Genomic DNA, 17,549 nt, shown 5'->3' with positions numbered 1-17,549 from the left:
TTTTGGTCTCCCCGAGGCCGATCATCTGTGCCTTTACAGATATAATGGATTCAGACACATATGCTCTGTAATTTTATATCACACTTATACATATAAAAAAGCCTCATGTCCTGAAAGTTTATGATTACTGGTTCCTCCTTTATGTCCTGCGGTAGAGAGAAGTTAGGATTTTTAGGGCTGCCATCATAGGTTAGAACTACTGGGCGGATATGATATGACGTGCACACACGAGTCCCGGCCCCCAATAGCCTGGATTGGATACTTACCACATAAGACCTTTGAGACTCATCGCCTTAGACACACCCCCAGGAAGAAGCATCACGCGAAACGCGCGTCGGGGTTTGCGGACACAGCACGCCACCAGGCTGAGCACGTTAGGAAGAGGCACGGAGCAGGTAATGTGTGGGGGACGGGGTGCACCGCTTGCAATGCTATAGTATTTTACGTAGACCATGATTATACTTTTTTGGCGGTGGTTACAGCCAAACCCTCAGTAGCACCTGTAGCAGGGTGTCATGACAGTTGATTAATCAGAATGCTCTACATGGATGTAAATTAATTGGAAATTTATGCATTACCATGTAGTGGCCGTATTTATGAGATTACATGCATGACCCTATATATGTGGAATTGGCCACACTCTCAGTCTGCTTTCCTTGTTTAATTAAAACAGTGTCCTGCTCTTGCTGACCGCAATTTTGGGTTGTTTAATTGAGGCACCTTCGTGTTTCTATATGTATGTATTTTAATGATTTGTAATAAAATATGTTTGTTTTAAATATATTAAGTGGCACTTCTTGGACCACAGTTTGATTATCTGTGTTCCTGATATGTTATAATAGTTATATGAAGTGTTGCCCTCTCCCCTTTGGGGTTATGGGTTTGGGCGTTGTGCTCACACTTATGAGTTCAAAGTGCTGCCCATTGTGTTGGATTGTCAGTGCAGCCCTCTTCTCACACTCTTGACACAGTGATAGCAACACCGCAGAAGAAATGCGAGCACAGGCTTCCAGGATCCGCTGTTTCAGATGCTGCACATCTCGTATCTTCACAGCATAGACAATTGTGTGGACAGTTGTATATAGCTGGTACATTGTGTGGATGGCTGTATATAGCTGGTACATTATGTGGATGTTGTATAAAGCCGGTACATTGTGTGGACGGTTGTATATAGCCGGTACATTGTGTGGATGGCTGTATATAGCTGGTACATTATGTGGATGTTGTATAAAGCCGGTACATTGTGTGGACGGTTGTATATAGCTGGTACATTGTGTGGACGGCGATATATAGCTGGTATACATGTATACAGTGTGTGGACGGCTGTATATAGCTGGTATATTGTGTGGACGGCTGTATATAGCTGGTATACATGTATACAGTGTGTGGACAGCTGTATATAGCTGGTATATTGTGTGGACGGCTGTATATAGCTGGTATATTGTGTGGACAGCTGTATATAGCTGGTACAGTGTGTGGACGGCTGTATATAGCTGGTATACATGTATACAGTGTGTGGACGGCTGTATATAGCTGGTACATTGTGTGGACGGCTGTATATAGCTGGTATACATGTATACAGTGTGTGGACGGCAGTATATAGCTGGCACATTGTGTGGACGGCTGTATATAGCTGGTATACATGTATACAGTGTGTGGACGGCAGTATATAGCTGGCACATTGTGTGGACAGCTGTATATAGCTGGTATATTGTGTGTACGGCTGTATATAGCTGGTATACATGTATACAGTGTGTGGACGGCTGTATATAGCTGGTATATTGTGTGGACGGCTGTATATAGCTGGTATACATGTATACAGTGTGTGGACAGCTGTATATAGCTGGTATATTGTGTGGACAGCTGTATATAGCTGGTACAGTGTGTGGACGGCTGTATATAGCTGGTATATTGTGTGGACGGCTGTATATAGCTGGTACAGTGTGTGGACGGCTGTATATAGCTGGTATACATGTATACAGTGTGTGGACGGCTGTATATAGCTGGTACATTGTGTGGACGGCTGTATATAGCTGGTATACATGTATACAGTGTGTGGACGGCAGTATATAGCTGGTATATTGTGTGGACAGCTGTATATAGCTGGTATACATGTATACAGTGTGTGGACGGCTGTATATAGCTGGCACATTGTGTGGACGGCTGTATATAGCTGGTATACATGTATACAGTGTGTGGACGGCAGTATATAGCTGGCACATTGTGTGGACGGCTGTATATAGCTGGTATACATGTATACAGTGTGTGGACGGCTGTATATAGCTGGTATACATGTATACAGTGTGTGGACGGCTGTATATAGCTGGCACATTGTGTGGACGGCTGTATATAGCTGGTATACATGTATACAGTGTGTGGACGGCTGTATATAGCTGGTATATTGTGTGGACGGCTGTTTATAGCTGGTATACATGTATACAGTGTGTGGACGGCGGTATATAGCTGGTATATTGTGTGGACGGCTGTATATAGCTGGTATACATGTATACAGTGTGTGGACGGCAGTATATAGCTGGCACATTGTGTGGACAGCTGTATATAGCTGGTATATTGTGTGTACGGCTGTATATAGCTGGTATACATGTATACAGTGTGTGGACGGCTGTATATAGCTGGTATATTGTGTGGACGGCTGTATATAGCTGGTATACATGTATACAGTGTGTGGACAGCTGTATATAGCTGGTATATTGTGTGGACGGCTGTATATAGCTGGTATATTGTGTGGACAGCTGTATATAGCTAGTACAGTGTGTGGACGGCTGTATATAGCTGGTATACATGTATACAGTGTGTGGACGTCAGTATATAGCTGGTATATTGTGTGGACAGCTGTATATAGCTGGTATACATGTATACAGTGTGTGGACGGCAGTATATAGCTGGTATATTGTGTGGACGGCAGTATATAGCTGGCACATTGTGTGGACAGCTGTATATAGCTGGTATACATGTATACAGTGTGTGGACGGCTGTATATAGCTGGCACATTGTGTGGACAGCTGTATATAGCTGGTATATTGTGTGGACGGCGGTATATAGCTGGAATAGTGTGTGGACGGCTGTATATAGCTGGTATACATGTATACAGTGTGTGGACGGCTGTATATAGCTGGTATACATGTATACAGTGTGTGGACGGCGGTATATAGCTGGTATAGTGTGTGGACGGCTGTATATAGCTGGTATAGTGTGTGGACGGCTGTATATAGCTGGTATACATGTATACAGTGTGTGGACGGCTGTATATAGCTGGTATACATGTATACAGTGTGTGGACGGCGGTATATAGCTGGTATACATGTATACAGTGTGTGGACGTCAGTATATAGCTGGTATATTGTGTGGACAGCTGTATATAGCTGGTATACATGTATACAGTGTGTGGACGGCAGTATATAGCTGGTATATTGTGTGGACGGCTGTATATAGCTGGCACATTGTGTGGACAGCTGTATATAGCTGGTATACATGTATACAGTGTGTGGACGGCTGTATATAGCTGGCACATTGTGTGGACAGCTGTATATAGCTGGTATATTGTGTGGACGGCGGTATATAGCTGGAATAGTGTGTGGACGGCTGTATATAGCTGGTATACATGTATACAGTGTGTGGACGGCGGTATATAGCTGGTATAGTGTGTGGACGGCTGTATATAGCTGGTATACATGTATACAGTGTGTGGACGGCTGTATATAGCTGGTATACATGTATACAGTGTGTGGACGGCGGTATATAGCTGGTATATTGTGTGGACGGCTGTATATAGCTGGTATATATGGTTGTATATAGCTGGTATATTGTGTGGACGGCTGTATATAGCTGGTATATATGGCTGTATATAGCTGGCACATTGTGTGGACGGCTGTATATAGCTGGTATATATGGCTGTATATAGCTGGCACATTGTGTGGACGGCTGTATATAGCTGGTATATATGGCTGTATATAGCTGGCACATTGTGTGGACGGTTGCCCAGCGCAGCACACGTCACTTTCCTGTCATTTCTCGGCCTCCTGTGTATATATATATATATTACATCAGACATCGCTGAGAGGAAAAGTAACAAAATGGCCGCCGCCTCCGGCGCTAAACCTCACAGAGCAGCAGCGCGGGCGGAGCTAGGGAGTCACGCGTCGTCATGGACACCAGCTCATACACTTCCGGCAGTTTCTATGACAACTGAGTGACGCTATTACAGGTTTCCGGTGCGGAGTTTTACTACAGCAGCCAGAGTCGGGTGTCCGGTGGAGGTGAGTGCTGTGTCCGGCGGCTCCGGTGTGCTGGATCCTGTCACAGGCGCCATTTATAGCTGAATAGTGCATGATTATTGCTGTCTTCACTGTTGATGGGATTGTGCAGTGCGAGCTCACATTGCGGCCATGTTTGGTCAGGGAAAGTGGTCACTACCCTCGTGTTTGGTCGGGGGAGGGTCACAATGCCCCTTGTTTGGTCGGGGGAGGGTCACTACGCCTCGTGCTTGGTCGGGGGAGGGTCACTACGCCCCGTGTTAGGTCGGGGGAGGGTCACTATGCCCCGTGTTAGGTCGGGGGAGGGTCACTACGCCCCGTGCTTGGTCGGGGGAGGGTCACTACGCCTCGTGCTTGGTCGGGGGAGGGTCACTACGCCTCGTGCTTGGTCGGGGGAGGGTCACTACGCCTCGTGCTTGGTCGGGGGAGGGTCACTACGCCCCGTGCTTGGTCGGGGGAGGGTCACTACGCCCCGTGTTTGGTCGGGGGAGGGTCACTACGCCCCGTGTTAGGTCGGGGGAGGGTCACTACGCCCCGTGTTAGGTCGGGGGAGGGTCACTACGCCCCGTGCTTGGTCGGGGGAGGGTCACTACGCCTCGTGCTTGGTCGGGGGAGGGTCACTACGCCTCGTGCTTGGTCGGGGGAGGGTCACTACGCCTCGTGCTTGGTCGGGGGAGGGTCACTACGCCTCGTGCTTGGTCGGGGGAGGGTCACTACCCTCGTGTTTGGTCGGGGGAGGGTCACTACGCCCCGTGTTTGGTCGGGGGAGGGTCACTACGCCCCGTGTTTGGTCGGGGGAGGGTCACTACGCCTCGTGCTTGGTCGGGGGAGGGTCACTACGCCTCGTGCTTGGTCGGGGGAGGGTCACTACGCCCCGTGTTTGGTCGGGGGAGGGTCACTACGCCCCGTGCTTGGTCGGGGGAGGGTCACTACGCCCCGTGCTTGGTCGGGGGAGGGTCACTACGCCCCGTGTTTGGTCGGGGGAGGGTCACTACGCCCCGTGTTTGGTCGGGGGAGGGTCACTACGCCCAGTGTTTGGTCGGGGGAGGGTCACTACGCCCCGTGCTTGGTCGGGGGAGGGTCACTACGCCTCGTGCTTGGTCGGGGGAGGGTCACTACGCCCCGTGTTTGGTCGGGGGAGGGTCACTACGCCCAGTGTTTGGTCGGGGGAGGGTCACTACGCCCCGTGCTTGGTCGGGGGAGGGTCACTACGCCCTGTGTTTGGTCGGGGGAGGGTCACTACGCCCCGTGTTTGGTCGGGGGAGGGTCACTACGCCCCGTGTTTGGTCGGGGGAGGGTCACTACGCCCCATGCTTGGTCGGGGGAGGGTCACTACGCCCAGTGTTTGGTCGGGGGAGGGTCACTACGCCCCGTGCTTGGTCGGGGGAGGGTCACTAAGCCCCGTGTTTGGTCGGGGGAGGGTCACTACGCCCCGTGTTTGGTCGGGGGAGGGTCACTACGCCCCGTGCTTGGTCGGGGGAGGGTCACTACGCCCCGTGCTTGGTCGGGGGGGGGGTCACTACGCCCCGTGTTTGGTCGGGGAAGGGCCTACATCTGGAGGGCTCCAGCGAGGAGCACTGCTGCTGTCGGCCAGTGGGGGCAGCCTTTAATGGTGGTCCCCTGCATGTACACCTTTTTATTGCCCCTCAGTATCACAGCTGGGGATGACGCGCCGTGGACCTGCTGCCAAGAAGCAGCTAAGTGCGTGTGCGTACATTTATAAAAGTTTGATGATTCGGCCCCCGGGGGCCACAAATATTAGAATATTACGTGACACTAAATGTTTTATTTTTTTTGCAGATGTCTGACGCAGAAAACGACATTTTAGATGAAGAGCAGGAAGGAGAAGAACCTTTAGACGAGCCAAATGAAGATGAAGATGAAGAAGCCGGAGCTGAAGAGGGCGAAGATAAAGAAGAAGAGAAGGAGGGAGAGGAGGGAGAAGAAGAGGAGCCCGAAAAGGAAGAGGTGAGGAGGCAAAAGCGACCCCCTTCCTGGACGGCAGATGATGATGCCGCAGTCCAAGGCCTCCGAGGGGAAAATGCTCCTTATAATTCACTGCCTGTTGTATTTCAGCCGCCACCTCATGTGCCGCTGACTGAAGAGATGATGAGAGAAGGATTGTCCCTACTGTGCAAGACGGGGAACGGCCTGGCCCACGCCTACGTCACACTACAGGTGAAAGACAAGTGAGTCCAATATTCTATGTGACCGGCGGTGACATCAATATCTACTGGAGGACAAAACCTGCTGCTATTATACAGTAGTGAGCGCAGCTCTGAAGTATAGTACAGCGTGTAACTCAGGATCAGTAATGTAATGTATGTAGACAGTGACTGCACCAGCAGAATAGTGAGTGCAGCTCTGGGGTATAATACAGGATGTAACTCAGGATCAGTAATGTAATGTATGTACACAGTGACTGCACCAGCAGAATAGTGAGTGCAGCTCTGGAGTATAATACAGGATGTAACTCAGGATCAGTAATGTATGTACACAGTGACTGCACCAGCAGAATAGTGAGTGCAGCTCTGGAGAATAATACAGGATGTAACTCAGGATCAGTAATGTATGTACACAGTGACTGCACCAGCAGAATAGTGAGTGCAGCTCTGGAGAATAATACAGGATGTAACTCAGGATCAGTAATGTAATGTATGTACACAGTGACTGCACCAGCAGAATAGTGAGTGCAGCTCTGGGGTATAATACAGGATGTAACTCAGGTTTAGTACAGGATCAGTAATGTAATGTATGTACACAGTGACTGCACCAGCAGAATAGTGAGTGCAGCTCTGGGGTATAATACAGGATGTAACTCAGGATCAGTAATGTAATGTATGTACACAGTGACTGCACCAGCAGAATAGTGAGTGCAGCTCTGGAGTATAGCACAGGATGTAACTCAGGATCAGTAATGTAATGTATGTACACAGTGACTGCACCAGCAGAATAGTGAGTGCAGCTCTGGAGTATAATACAGGATGTAACTCAGGATCAGTAATGTAATGTATGTACACAGTGACTGCACCAGCAGAATAGTGAGTGCAGCTCTGGAGTATATAATTGCTGTAATATATACTCGGGGTGTCACCTTTTTGTGTTTGAAGGTGAATATACCCTCACCAGGGTCGGGGTAATTTGTAGTGTGTGCCATGTACAGTTGTGGCCAAAAGTATTGACACCCCTGCAATTCTGTCAGATAATACTCAGTTTCTTCCTGAAAATGATTGCAAACACAAATTCTTTGGTATTGTTATTTTCATTTAATTTGTCTTAGGCTACTTTCACACTAGCGTTGTTTGGCCTCCGTTGCAATGCGTCGTTTTGGAGAAAAAAGGCATTCTGCAAAAGTGCTTGCAGGATGCGTTTTTTCTCCATTGACTTGCATTAGCGATGGATTGCCGCACGTCGCATCCGTCGTGCGACGGATGCGTCGTGTTTTGGCGGACCGTCGGCACAAAAAAACGCTACATGTAACGTTTTTTGTGTGTCGTGTCTGCCATTTCCGACCGCGCATGCGCGGCCGGAACTCCGCCCCCGCCTCCCCGGACCTTACAATGGGGCAGCGGATGCGTTGAAAAACTGCATCCGCTGCCCCCATTGTGCGGCGCTTTCAACGCTAGCGTCGTTGCGTCGGCACGTCGCATTGCAACGTGCAGTGCACGACGCCAGGGTGAAAGTAGCCTTAAATGAAACAACACAAAAGTGAATGAAGCAAAAAGCAAAACATTGATCATTTCACACAAAACTCCAAAAATGGGCCAGACAAAAGTATTGGCACCCTCAGCCTAATATTTGGTTGCACAACCTTTAGCCAAAATAACTGCGACCAACCGCTTCCGGTAACCATCGATGAGTTTCTTACAATACTTTGCTGGAATTTTAGACCATTCTTCTTTGGCAAACTGCTCCAGGTCCCTGATATTTGAAGGGTGCCTTCTCCAAACTGCCATTTTTAGATCTCTCCACAGGTGTTCTATGGGATTCAGGTCTGGACTCATTGCTGGCCACCTTAGAAGTCTCCAGTGCTTTCTCTCAAACCATTTTCTAGTGCTTTTTGAAGTGTGTTTTGGGCTATTGTCCTGCTGGAAGACCCATGACCTCTGAGGGAGACCCAGCTTTCTCACACTGGGCCCTACATTATGCTGCAAAATTTGTTGGTAGTTTTCAGACTTCATAATGCCATGCACAGGGTCAAGCAGTCCAGTGCCAGAGGCAGCAAAGCAACCCCAAAACATCAGGGAACCTCCACCATGTTTGACTGTAGGGACCGTGTTCTTTTCTTTGAATGTCTCTTTTTTTTCTCCTGTAAACTCTATGTTGATGCCTTTGCCCAAAAAGCTCTACTTTTTCTCATCTGACCAGAGAACATTCTTCCAAAACGTTTTAGGCTTTTCCAGGTAAGTTTTGGCAAACTCCAGCCTGGCTTTTTTATGTCTCGGGGTAAGAAGTGGGGTCTTCCTGGGTCTCCTACCATACAGTCCCTTTTCATTCAGATGCCGACGGATAGTAAGGGTTGACACTGTTGTACCCTCGGACTGCAGGGCAGCTTGAACTTGTTTGGATGTTAGTCGAGGTTCTTTATCCAACATCCGCACAATCTTGCGTTGAAATCTGTCAATTTTTATTTTCCGTCCACATCTAGGGAGGTTAGCCACAGTGCCATGGGCTTTACACTTCTTGATGACACTGCGCACGGTAGACACAGGAACATTCAGGTCTTTGGAGATGGACTTGTAGCCTTGAGATTGCTCATGCTTCCTCACAATTTGGTTTCTCATGTCCTCAGACAGTTCTTTGGTCTTCTTTCTTTTCTCCATGCTCAATGTGGTGCACACAAGGACACAGGACAGAGGTTGAGTCAACTTTAATCCATGTCAACTGGCTGCAAGTGTGATTTAGTTATTGCCAACACCTGTTAGGTGCCACAGGTAAGTTACAGGTGCTGTTAATTACACTAATTAGAGAAGCATCACAGGATTTTTCGAACAGTGCCAATACTTTTGTCCACCCCCTTTTTATGTTTGGTGTGGAATTATATCCAATTTGGCTTTAGGACAAATCTTTTTGTGTTTTTTCATGTAAGACAAATTAAATGAAGATAATACGAAAGAATTTGTGTTTGCAATCATTTTCAGGAAGAAAGTGAGTATTATCTGACAGAATTGCAGGGGTGTCAATACTTTTGGCCACAACTGTATGTACAATGTTTGGTTTACGTGTTGTTCTTCTCCTTCAGGGAGATCACAGACATCTCCATCCTGGAGTCTTTCATACATCTGCGTTATGTGGATTTATCTCAGAATTCCCTTGGAGATCTGTCTCCCCTCCGATTCCTCACCCATCTGCTGTCTCTGCGTGTGGACCACAACCAGCTGGTCAGTGTCGCTGGACTGGGGGAGCTGCCGTACCTACAACAAGCAAGCCTGGCCCAGAACCGTATTCAGGACCTTCAGGGACTCGCACACCCGAGGATGGAGTCCCTCAATCTGATCGGTTGGTGCTGATGTTCATGTTCTCAGGGGCCTCTGTGATTCTGTGGCTCCTGGTGTCGGCTGCCTGATATCCAACACTTATCCTAAGGATAGGACATTAATGTCAAGTCGAACAGATAATGAGTCAGAGTGTTATTGTAGTGCCTGGCCTGTGATTGCCAGAGGCCGTGTCCCATACGTCATGTATTGTGTATCCACCCTCTGGCCTGTAGGTAACGAGCTCCGCTCCTTGGAAAGTCTGGACTCCTCGAAGCTGAACAGTCTGCACAAACTGGAGCTACGAGGGAATAAACTGCATGGCACAGCCGGACTCCACCTGCCCAACTTGCGGGAACTTTACCTGGTGAGTGAGTGCCATATAAGTTACTAGATTGTGGTTAGTTATTGCCCATCAATGATGACTTATTCACACTTCTAGTTGATGGTGATTTTTGCACAATTAGGCCCAGAATAATCTAAAGACATTGGAAGGACTAGAGCTTCTGGTACATCTCACCAGCCTTCACCTGAGGGATAACCAGCTGGAGACTCTGGACGGCTTCTCGGAGAACATGAAGGCCTTGCAGTATCTCAACCTAAGGTTTGGATCCCCTGTAGATGTCTTCTGCCGGCCCTGGTGGGTATCTCCATCAGCTTACTACCTCCATGTACTCCTGTGCAGGGGCAACCTCATATCCAGACTCCAGGAGGTGGACAAGCTCAAGGTGCTGCCCATGCTGCGGGCGCTGGTCTTGCGGGAGAACCCGTGTGAGGAGGAAGATGGCTACCGCCTGGAGACTCTCGTCGCTCTGCCTCACCTGGAGAGACTCGATAAGGACTTTTTTGAGGAGGAAGAAAGGACAGAGGCCGCAGAGACGCAAAGGTCGAGAATGGAGGATGGGGTGAGTACGAAGAATGGAGAAATGAGGCTGCAGCGTTGTCTGAGGTGGAGGGATTCAATGATGTTTACACCTCACTCTTCTCTTTTTCAGATTCTCGAGTCGTAAAACAATTCCAAAGATCAGCTACAATGCAAAAGAAAAATGTCCTACACTGTTATGGCCGAGCGTGGGATGGCAGCATAGTGTAACATTGAGCAATATCCGATCTGCGGGGGTCCGACTGTCGGCCTCCCCAACTATCAGCTGATTAAAGGAGCCACATACTGCAGTGTGACACAAGTGCACGTTTAGGGGAGAGGGGACATATTTTTGGGACATTTTGCAAAACTTCTCCTGTACAATCGGGTGGGAGGGATGTGGGGGGTCTCTATTCTGCTGATGAAAACAGTCGCCTTAACGTGCCTAATAGTCAGGAGGTAGATTGTGCCATCCTGACATACGCAGCAGGCGATAGCCCACCCTATCCTTTCTCTATCTTGCAATAATTACTACCCTCCAGGATCCATTATACTCCGCTTGGCGTCCTCCTACAATACATTGCAAGCGCTGAAAACGTGCAGTACTCGCAAGTCCCAGAAGGGGCGGCGTATAATGGAGGCCTCTTGTAATGCTCTGTGTGCCCCTCTGCCCTGTATTGCAATGCTCTGCAGATGCCATATTTATCTCTGCCACATTGAAGAGTCTCCTACACGGGGCCACCCGATACTGCCAGCGTATGTCTATACAGCTGATCGGCACATATACCACCATGCAGGCGTTATAGCTGGATGTGAGTCTCAACCTGTGACATGTTCAGGAATACAGACATCCTCTATCCACGATTTCCAGTCCTCACCCCCCCCCCCCCCCCCAAACCAGCGCCAGCACCCGCCGCCCATCTTCAACAATGCAGTTTTACATTACCTGTCCCCCTTTAGCACCTGTAGGTGACTGTCGCCACCTGGTGTCTGACAAAAAATACTGCACATTTTCTGTGTGTGCCGTAGGTGGACAACTAGGGATGTACATCCGCTTATTACATTATGGGGGGTTTACAGATTCCACTAAGGTCAGCCGAGTATTAATCACAATACATAACAGGGAAAAACCGCCTTAATTATTTTTCTAAACCCTACGCCGGCTCCATAAAGGAAAGCCAAAATGCTTCCATTGTAATATAAAGGGCCTTTCATAATTAGTGGCAGGAGAGTAAACGATTATAGTGTCGGCAGATGGCCCCCACAAACAATAGCGGTAATGATCAATACTCCAATCATTGTCATATAGTACGGATGAAATAAGGCACAAGGGATAAGAAGAGACGGAGGAAGAGAAGGGATGTGGGTGGTTACCAGCAGGCATTGCTGAAGATGGTCTGCACTGCCCGAAGTCTCAGAGATCCCCCAATGCCTCTTTATTTTTGAGAAATGTGGACAATCCTAGACAGTAGTTATATGGAGATTGTCATACACTTCTGGCCTTGGTCATTATAAATAAAAAGGATCAAGTCTTTCGTTCTATCATACATTACACAAATCAATAGAACGGGTGAATCTGTAAAGCTTTATAATAAATCTTATTGGAGAAATATGCTTCTTTATCCACTTATGAGCCACTTCTCCCATCTGCCCCCTGAACTCACCCTACAAAAATGCTGCTAATAATGGGATCAGATTATAGCTACTATTAAAATATATAGAGAGGAGGAGCTATATAAAGAGAGAAGGTGTTGCTGCTTTCTAATAAGCTTTTTTTTCATTTCAGCTGGATTCACAGCAGCACTTCTGAGTACTTCTGTATATTGTCCTCCAAGCTCCTTCACCCAAGACAAAAAATTCAGTTGGCCGCCTCCTCCTATACACATGTTAAGCAGTTTGTGTAGTCATCATGTGACCATTCATATGCGATTTTCAAACTTACAGTCACGTGACGACGAGCTGACCTTTCTAATTCTCTGTGTTCAGTGAAATACTACAGCCCCTGTTTCACTGAGAGAAGTAGAAAGAAAAACTTGTGTGCATATGACGTTAGTATGAAAATGACAGATAAGTGATCATGTGATGACTGCTGGAACGAGCCGGCAAAACCGAATCCTGACAGTGAGTATATTACACACTATTAAGATTAGGCACTCTAGAGTGCATAGTGTTCTAATGAATGCTCCTAACATAAATACAGATATATCAACTCTTGTCAGACAACACAATACTTTATCCACTTGGCCAGGCATCACGTTATCTGACAAATTATTGTTACATGTGTACGGGATCAGCATTAATAACCGTAAATGAATACAGCACTAGAACCACCAACAGTACAGGAATACATCATCCGAACCACTGGCAATACAGGAATACATTAGCAGAACCACCGTCAGTACAGGAGCACATCACCGGAACCACTATCAGTACAGGAGCACATCACCAGAACCACCATGTGTACATGAATACATCACCGGATCCACTGTCAGTACAGGAGCACGTCACCAGAACCACTGTCAGTACAGGAGCACGTCACCAGAACCACTGTCAGTACAGGAGCACATCACCAGAACCACCATCTGTACAGGAATACATCACCAGAACCACTGTCAGTACAGGAGCTCATCACCAGAACCACTGTCAGTACAGGAGCACATCACCAGAACCACCATCTGTACAGGAATACATCACCAGAACCACTGTCAGTACAAGAATACATCACCAGAACCACTGTCAGTACAAGAATACATCACCAAGCTTAGTACAGCAATCAATTGCAATGTGAGGTCAGCCCCATATACAATAGATATGTCCTTAACAATGGTAACGAGATGCTGGGAGTTGTTACCAGCCATCATCAGACTGTGGATAGAGGGGAAAACTGGTGAAAAATGCTGGAAATGAGAAATATTATTTGTGATGTGACAGTAAGGGGAGACCTGTCAGTTTAGGGAAGATGTACTCATACGTTGATGTGGACTTGAAAGTTGTGGGTCTGGAGGAAATAACGAAAGTGCAAAAACAAAAAGGGTCTTTTCTATGGGATTGTACTTGGTTATTGTTATTCCCGGCCATTGCTCAGTGTGAGACCGTTCATCGCGCTAACGATCTGCGATATTTTATTCGATTATCGCTCGCCCGATCTTTTATACTAAGCTACAAAATCATCGTTCGGAGGACTCGGACCACCCACGTGACCACTGGACCAGGGTCCTGCAAATTATTTTTGCTCGACTCCTAATATTAGTGAATTGCATAAAGAAGTAATTCCATAATGGTGTTTAGTCCCCAGAATGTTCCCATTCACTGACTGCAAGCAGAGATCTTGAACTTGGTAAGAAATGTAAACATCAGATTGGGTCAGATATTCCTCACCGCCCCTTTAATAGTGTCCGAGGTTGTGCCCCCCGTGTAACGTGATTATTACAGATGTGAATGTTTTTGGTCCGTCATATAATAAAGGCCTAAAGATGAGCAGAAGATGGAGGGACGTGGATAATTCCGAGGAAGAGGCGGCTGACATTGAGATCTGGGGTTACTGTAACGGGGGAGGGGTGGGCGCGGGATACAGAATCTCTCTGATCCATTTTCTGGAGGCTCCACGTGCCGCTCTGTGAAGACGTCGGCAGGAGGAGGGGGCAGAGCGCCTGCCAGAGGCCTAGTCAGGGTGACAGATATATATATACCCTAGGAGCAGTGTCTGCCTATGGGGGGAGTGGGCTGGCGGAGGAGCGCGGGGGCTCGCTGCCCTTTGTACATTCATTTTCACCATATGTAATACCCTCCTGAAGGCCGGTGTACGGGAATGGTGGCCGTGGGACCCCCGCCCTAGAGCATAAGAGAACCCCCCAACTGCTACATGGAAGCCCCGAGCTCCCCTGTATGTATGCCCTCTATATACCCGATATTTGTTATATATCCCATATGTACCCCTCAAATGCCACATTATAAAAAATACAGAGGACCCCAAACTTCCCTGTATGGGATAACATTGCCAGCCATAGTCATTATGCACAAAACAATGGCAACCATATTTACTGCCCCCATAACATTGTCATCCAGTTAGTGCCCCATAACATTCGTAGTCAGTGTTCTATAACATTGCCAACCATATTTACTGCCCCCATAACATTGTCATCCAGTTAGTGCCCCATAACAGTCGCAGTCGTAGTCAGTGTTATATAACATTGCCAATCATATTTACTGCCCCCATAACATTGTCATCCAGTTAGTGCCCCATAGCAGTCGTAGTCAGTGTTGTATAACATTGCCAATCACATTTACTGCCCCCATAACATTGTCATCCAGTTAGTGCCCCATAACAGTCGCAGTCGTAGTGTCGTATAACAATGTCAACCATATTTACTGCCCCCATAACATTGTCATCCAGTTAATGCCCCATAACAGTCGCAGTCGTAGTGTCGTATAACAATGCCAACCATATTTACTGCCCCATAACATTGTGATCCAGTTAATGCCCCATAACATTCACAGTCATAGTGTCGTATAACAATGCCAACCATATTTACTGCCCCATAACATTGTCATCCAGTTAGTGCCCTATAACAGTCGCAGTCGTAGTCAGTGTTATGTAACATTGCCAATCACATTTACTGCCCCCATAACATTGTCATCCAGTTAGTGCCCCATAACAGTCGCAGTCGTAGTGTCGTATAACAATGTCAACCATATTTACTGCCCCCATAACATTGTCATCCAGTTAATGCCCCATAACAGTCGCAGTCGTAGTGTCGTATAACAATGCCAACCATATTTACTGCCCCATAACATTGTGATCCAGTTAATGCCCCATAACATTCACAGTCATAGTGTCGTATAACAATGCCAACCATATTTACTGCCCCATAACATTGTCATCCAGTTAGTGCCCCATAACAGTCGCAGTCGTAGTCAGTGTTATGTAACATTGCCAATCATATTTACTGCCCCCATAACATTGCCATCCAGTTAGTGCCCCATAACATTCACAGTCATAGTGTCGTATAACAATGCCAGTCACTAATAGTGCCCCCATAATATTACCAGCCATAGGCAGTCATTGCCTCATACCTTTGCAGGCCATAGTGTTCCCATAACATTACCATAGTTCCCCATAATATTGCCAGGCATAGTGCGTGCCATCTAATATATTTAGTGCCTCAATCACATTGCAAGGAATAGTCAGTGCCCCCGTAACATTGTCAGCCACATTCAATGCCCCCTGTGGATACAGTCTTGTGCCATTTAGACTGCTTGCGCTTGGTAATAACAGCATTTCTGTATTACTCATCTCTACTGTCTCTTCCACTGTAAAAAAAAAAAAAAAATAAAGGATAGGGAATAAGAGTGACCTATTTAAAGGGATTTTTCGTTTTCTTAAAAAAGTGAAACAATCTGCACTTTGCTCCCTCAAATACCCCCCCCCCCCCCGAGTCTCCGCCGCCGCTCCCGCTGTCGGTTACCGTGTGCAGCGCTTATTGTCACGTTGATAGCTTTGCAGCCAATCACAGAGCTCAGCAGCTCTGCCTGAGCTGATGACACAAGTCACTCAACTTGACTGAGCTCAGTGATTGGCTGCAGCGCTGTCGACATAATTTCAGCACTGCAGAAAATGAGCACAGTGAAGACCTGGGGAGGGTGAGTAAAGGACGGTTTGATTTTCTTTTACAACAAACTGCAGCCTGTTGAGAGAGGTTTTCCGAAATTTGAAAACCAATATAAAGGGGTATTCCCATCTATAAGGTCCTATCCTAATATGTAATATAAATAATAAAATTAGCAATTACCTCTAATTAGAAAGGTAAAACAGTTCTTCTGATAAGCTTACCCTGTGTGCACGGCATTGTAGCAGTTTAGGTTTCCATATTTACGACCACTCACAACTAACTCTCACAGTCTCACTATATGATTGGTCATAACCATGGATACTGAAGATACTGCAATGCCCTGCACATGGGGAAAGCAACAGTGAATCAGAAGAACTATACTACATATGTAATTGTAGGTATCTGCTATTATTATTACACCTACTACATATTGGGATAGGATCTTGGAGATTCACAATGCAGTCAGCCCCATTCAGGTTAATCGGGTGAGTTGCAGTACCCTGCACAGGCGGTTGGCTGGGAATGCTGCTCTACACTGAACACTTAGAGGAGGACGCTGCGCCAAACTGGAATTACATAGTTAAAAAAAAGACGTGTCCATCAAGTTCAACTGAGGGATGGTAAAAGATAAAAAAGATGGGGTATACTGCATAAGGCAGGACCCTGTCTGCCCTAAAAGAGCAAGTTAGTCCCACCTGATCTCGGGTGTTGATCAACTGGATCATCATTCAGATTAAGAGCCTTGCACATTTACATTCTCCTAGTTTTTCTCCCCCTAGAACATATGATGCCCTTAGGTTATTACGCCCAGATACTTCTCTACCAGCAACTCTCCTAGTTTTACTCCTACTAGAACATATGATGCCCTCAGGTTATTACACCCCGATCCTTCTCTACAAGTGACTCTCCTAGTTTTACTCTACCTAGAACATATGATGCCCTCAGGTCATTACACCCAGATCCTTCTCTACCAGCAACTCTCCTAGTTTTACTCCTACTAGAACATATGATGCCCTCATGTTATTACACCCAGATCCTTCTCTACAAGTGACTCTCCTGGTTTTACTTCCCCTAGAACATATGATACCCTCAGGTTATTACACCCAGATCCTTCTCCACATGTGACTCTCCTAGTTTTACTCCCCCTAGAACATATGACGCCTTCAGGTTATTACACCCAGATCCTTCTCTACCAGCGACTATCCTAGTTTTACTCCCCCTAGAACATATGATACCCTCAGGTTATTACACCCAGATCCTTCTCCACATGTGACTCTCCTAGTTTTACTCCCCCTAGAACATATGATGCCTTCAGGTTATTACACCCAGA

The 17,549-nt window shown here is 47.1% G+C and overlaps 1 protein-coding gene across 2 annotated transcripts; it reads left to right on the top strand.

Annotated features, from left to right (window-relative positions):
- The first annotated feature begins 311 nt into the window (after positions 1 to 311).
- Positions 312 to 12,220, top strand: LRRC23 (leucine rich repeat containing 23). 2 transcript variants are annotated; one of them, XM_077258182.1, is made up of 8 exons: positions 312 to 395; positions 6,075 to 6,242; positions 6,351 to 6,463; positions 9,517 to 9,773; positions 9,985 to 10,115; positions 10,216 to 10,352; positions 10,434 to 10,653; positions 10,744 to 12,220. In XM_077258182.1, exons 2-8 carry the CDS (start codon positions 6,075 to 6,077, stop codon positions 10,756 to 10,758), a joined length of 1,041 nt encoding a protein of 346 aa, XP_077114297.1. In that variant the 5' UTR covers positions 312 to 395; the 3' UTR covers positions 10,759 to 12,220. The 2 variants fall into 2 exon arrangements, with proteins under 2 accessions (XP_077114297.1, XP_077114296.1); XM_077258181.1 differs by lacking the exon at positions 312 to 395 and adding an exon at positions 4,152 to 4,277.
- Positions 12,221 to 17,549: the final 5,329 nt, after the last annotated feature.

Source organism: Ranitomeya variabilis, chromosome 4, assembly GCF_051348905.1.
Source record: "Ranitomeya variabilis isolate aRanVar5 chromosome 4, aRanVar5.hap1, whole genome shotgun sequence".
NCBI lineage: Eukaryota > Metazoa > Chordata > Amphibia > Anura > Dendrobatidae > Ranitomeya > Ranitomeya variabilis.
The sequence above is the reverse complement of the archived record's forward strand: the minus strand, read 5'-3'. Positions and strand labels throughout refer to the sequence as shown.

What these genes read in the sequence shown, in the direction of transcription:
- LRRC23 (XM_077258182.1), top strand. Translation starts at nt 6,075, where the DNA reads ATGTCTGACGCAGAAAACGACATTTTAGATGAAGAGCAGGAAGGAGAA. An exon ending in ACACTACAGGTGAAAGACAA is followed by an intron (nt 6,464 to 9,516) that starts GTGAGTCCAATA and finishes CTTCTCCTTCAG; the next exon opens with GGAGATCACAGACATCTCCA. An exon ending in GGAGTCCCTCAATCTGATCG is followed by an intron (nt 9,774 to 9,984) that starts GTTGGTGCTGAT and finishes TCTGGCCTGTAG; the next exon opens with GTAACGAGCTCCGCTCCTTG.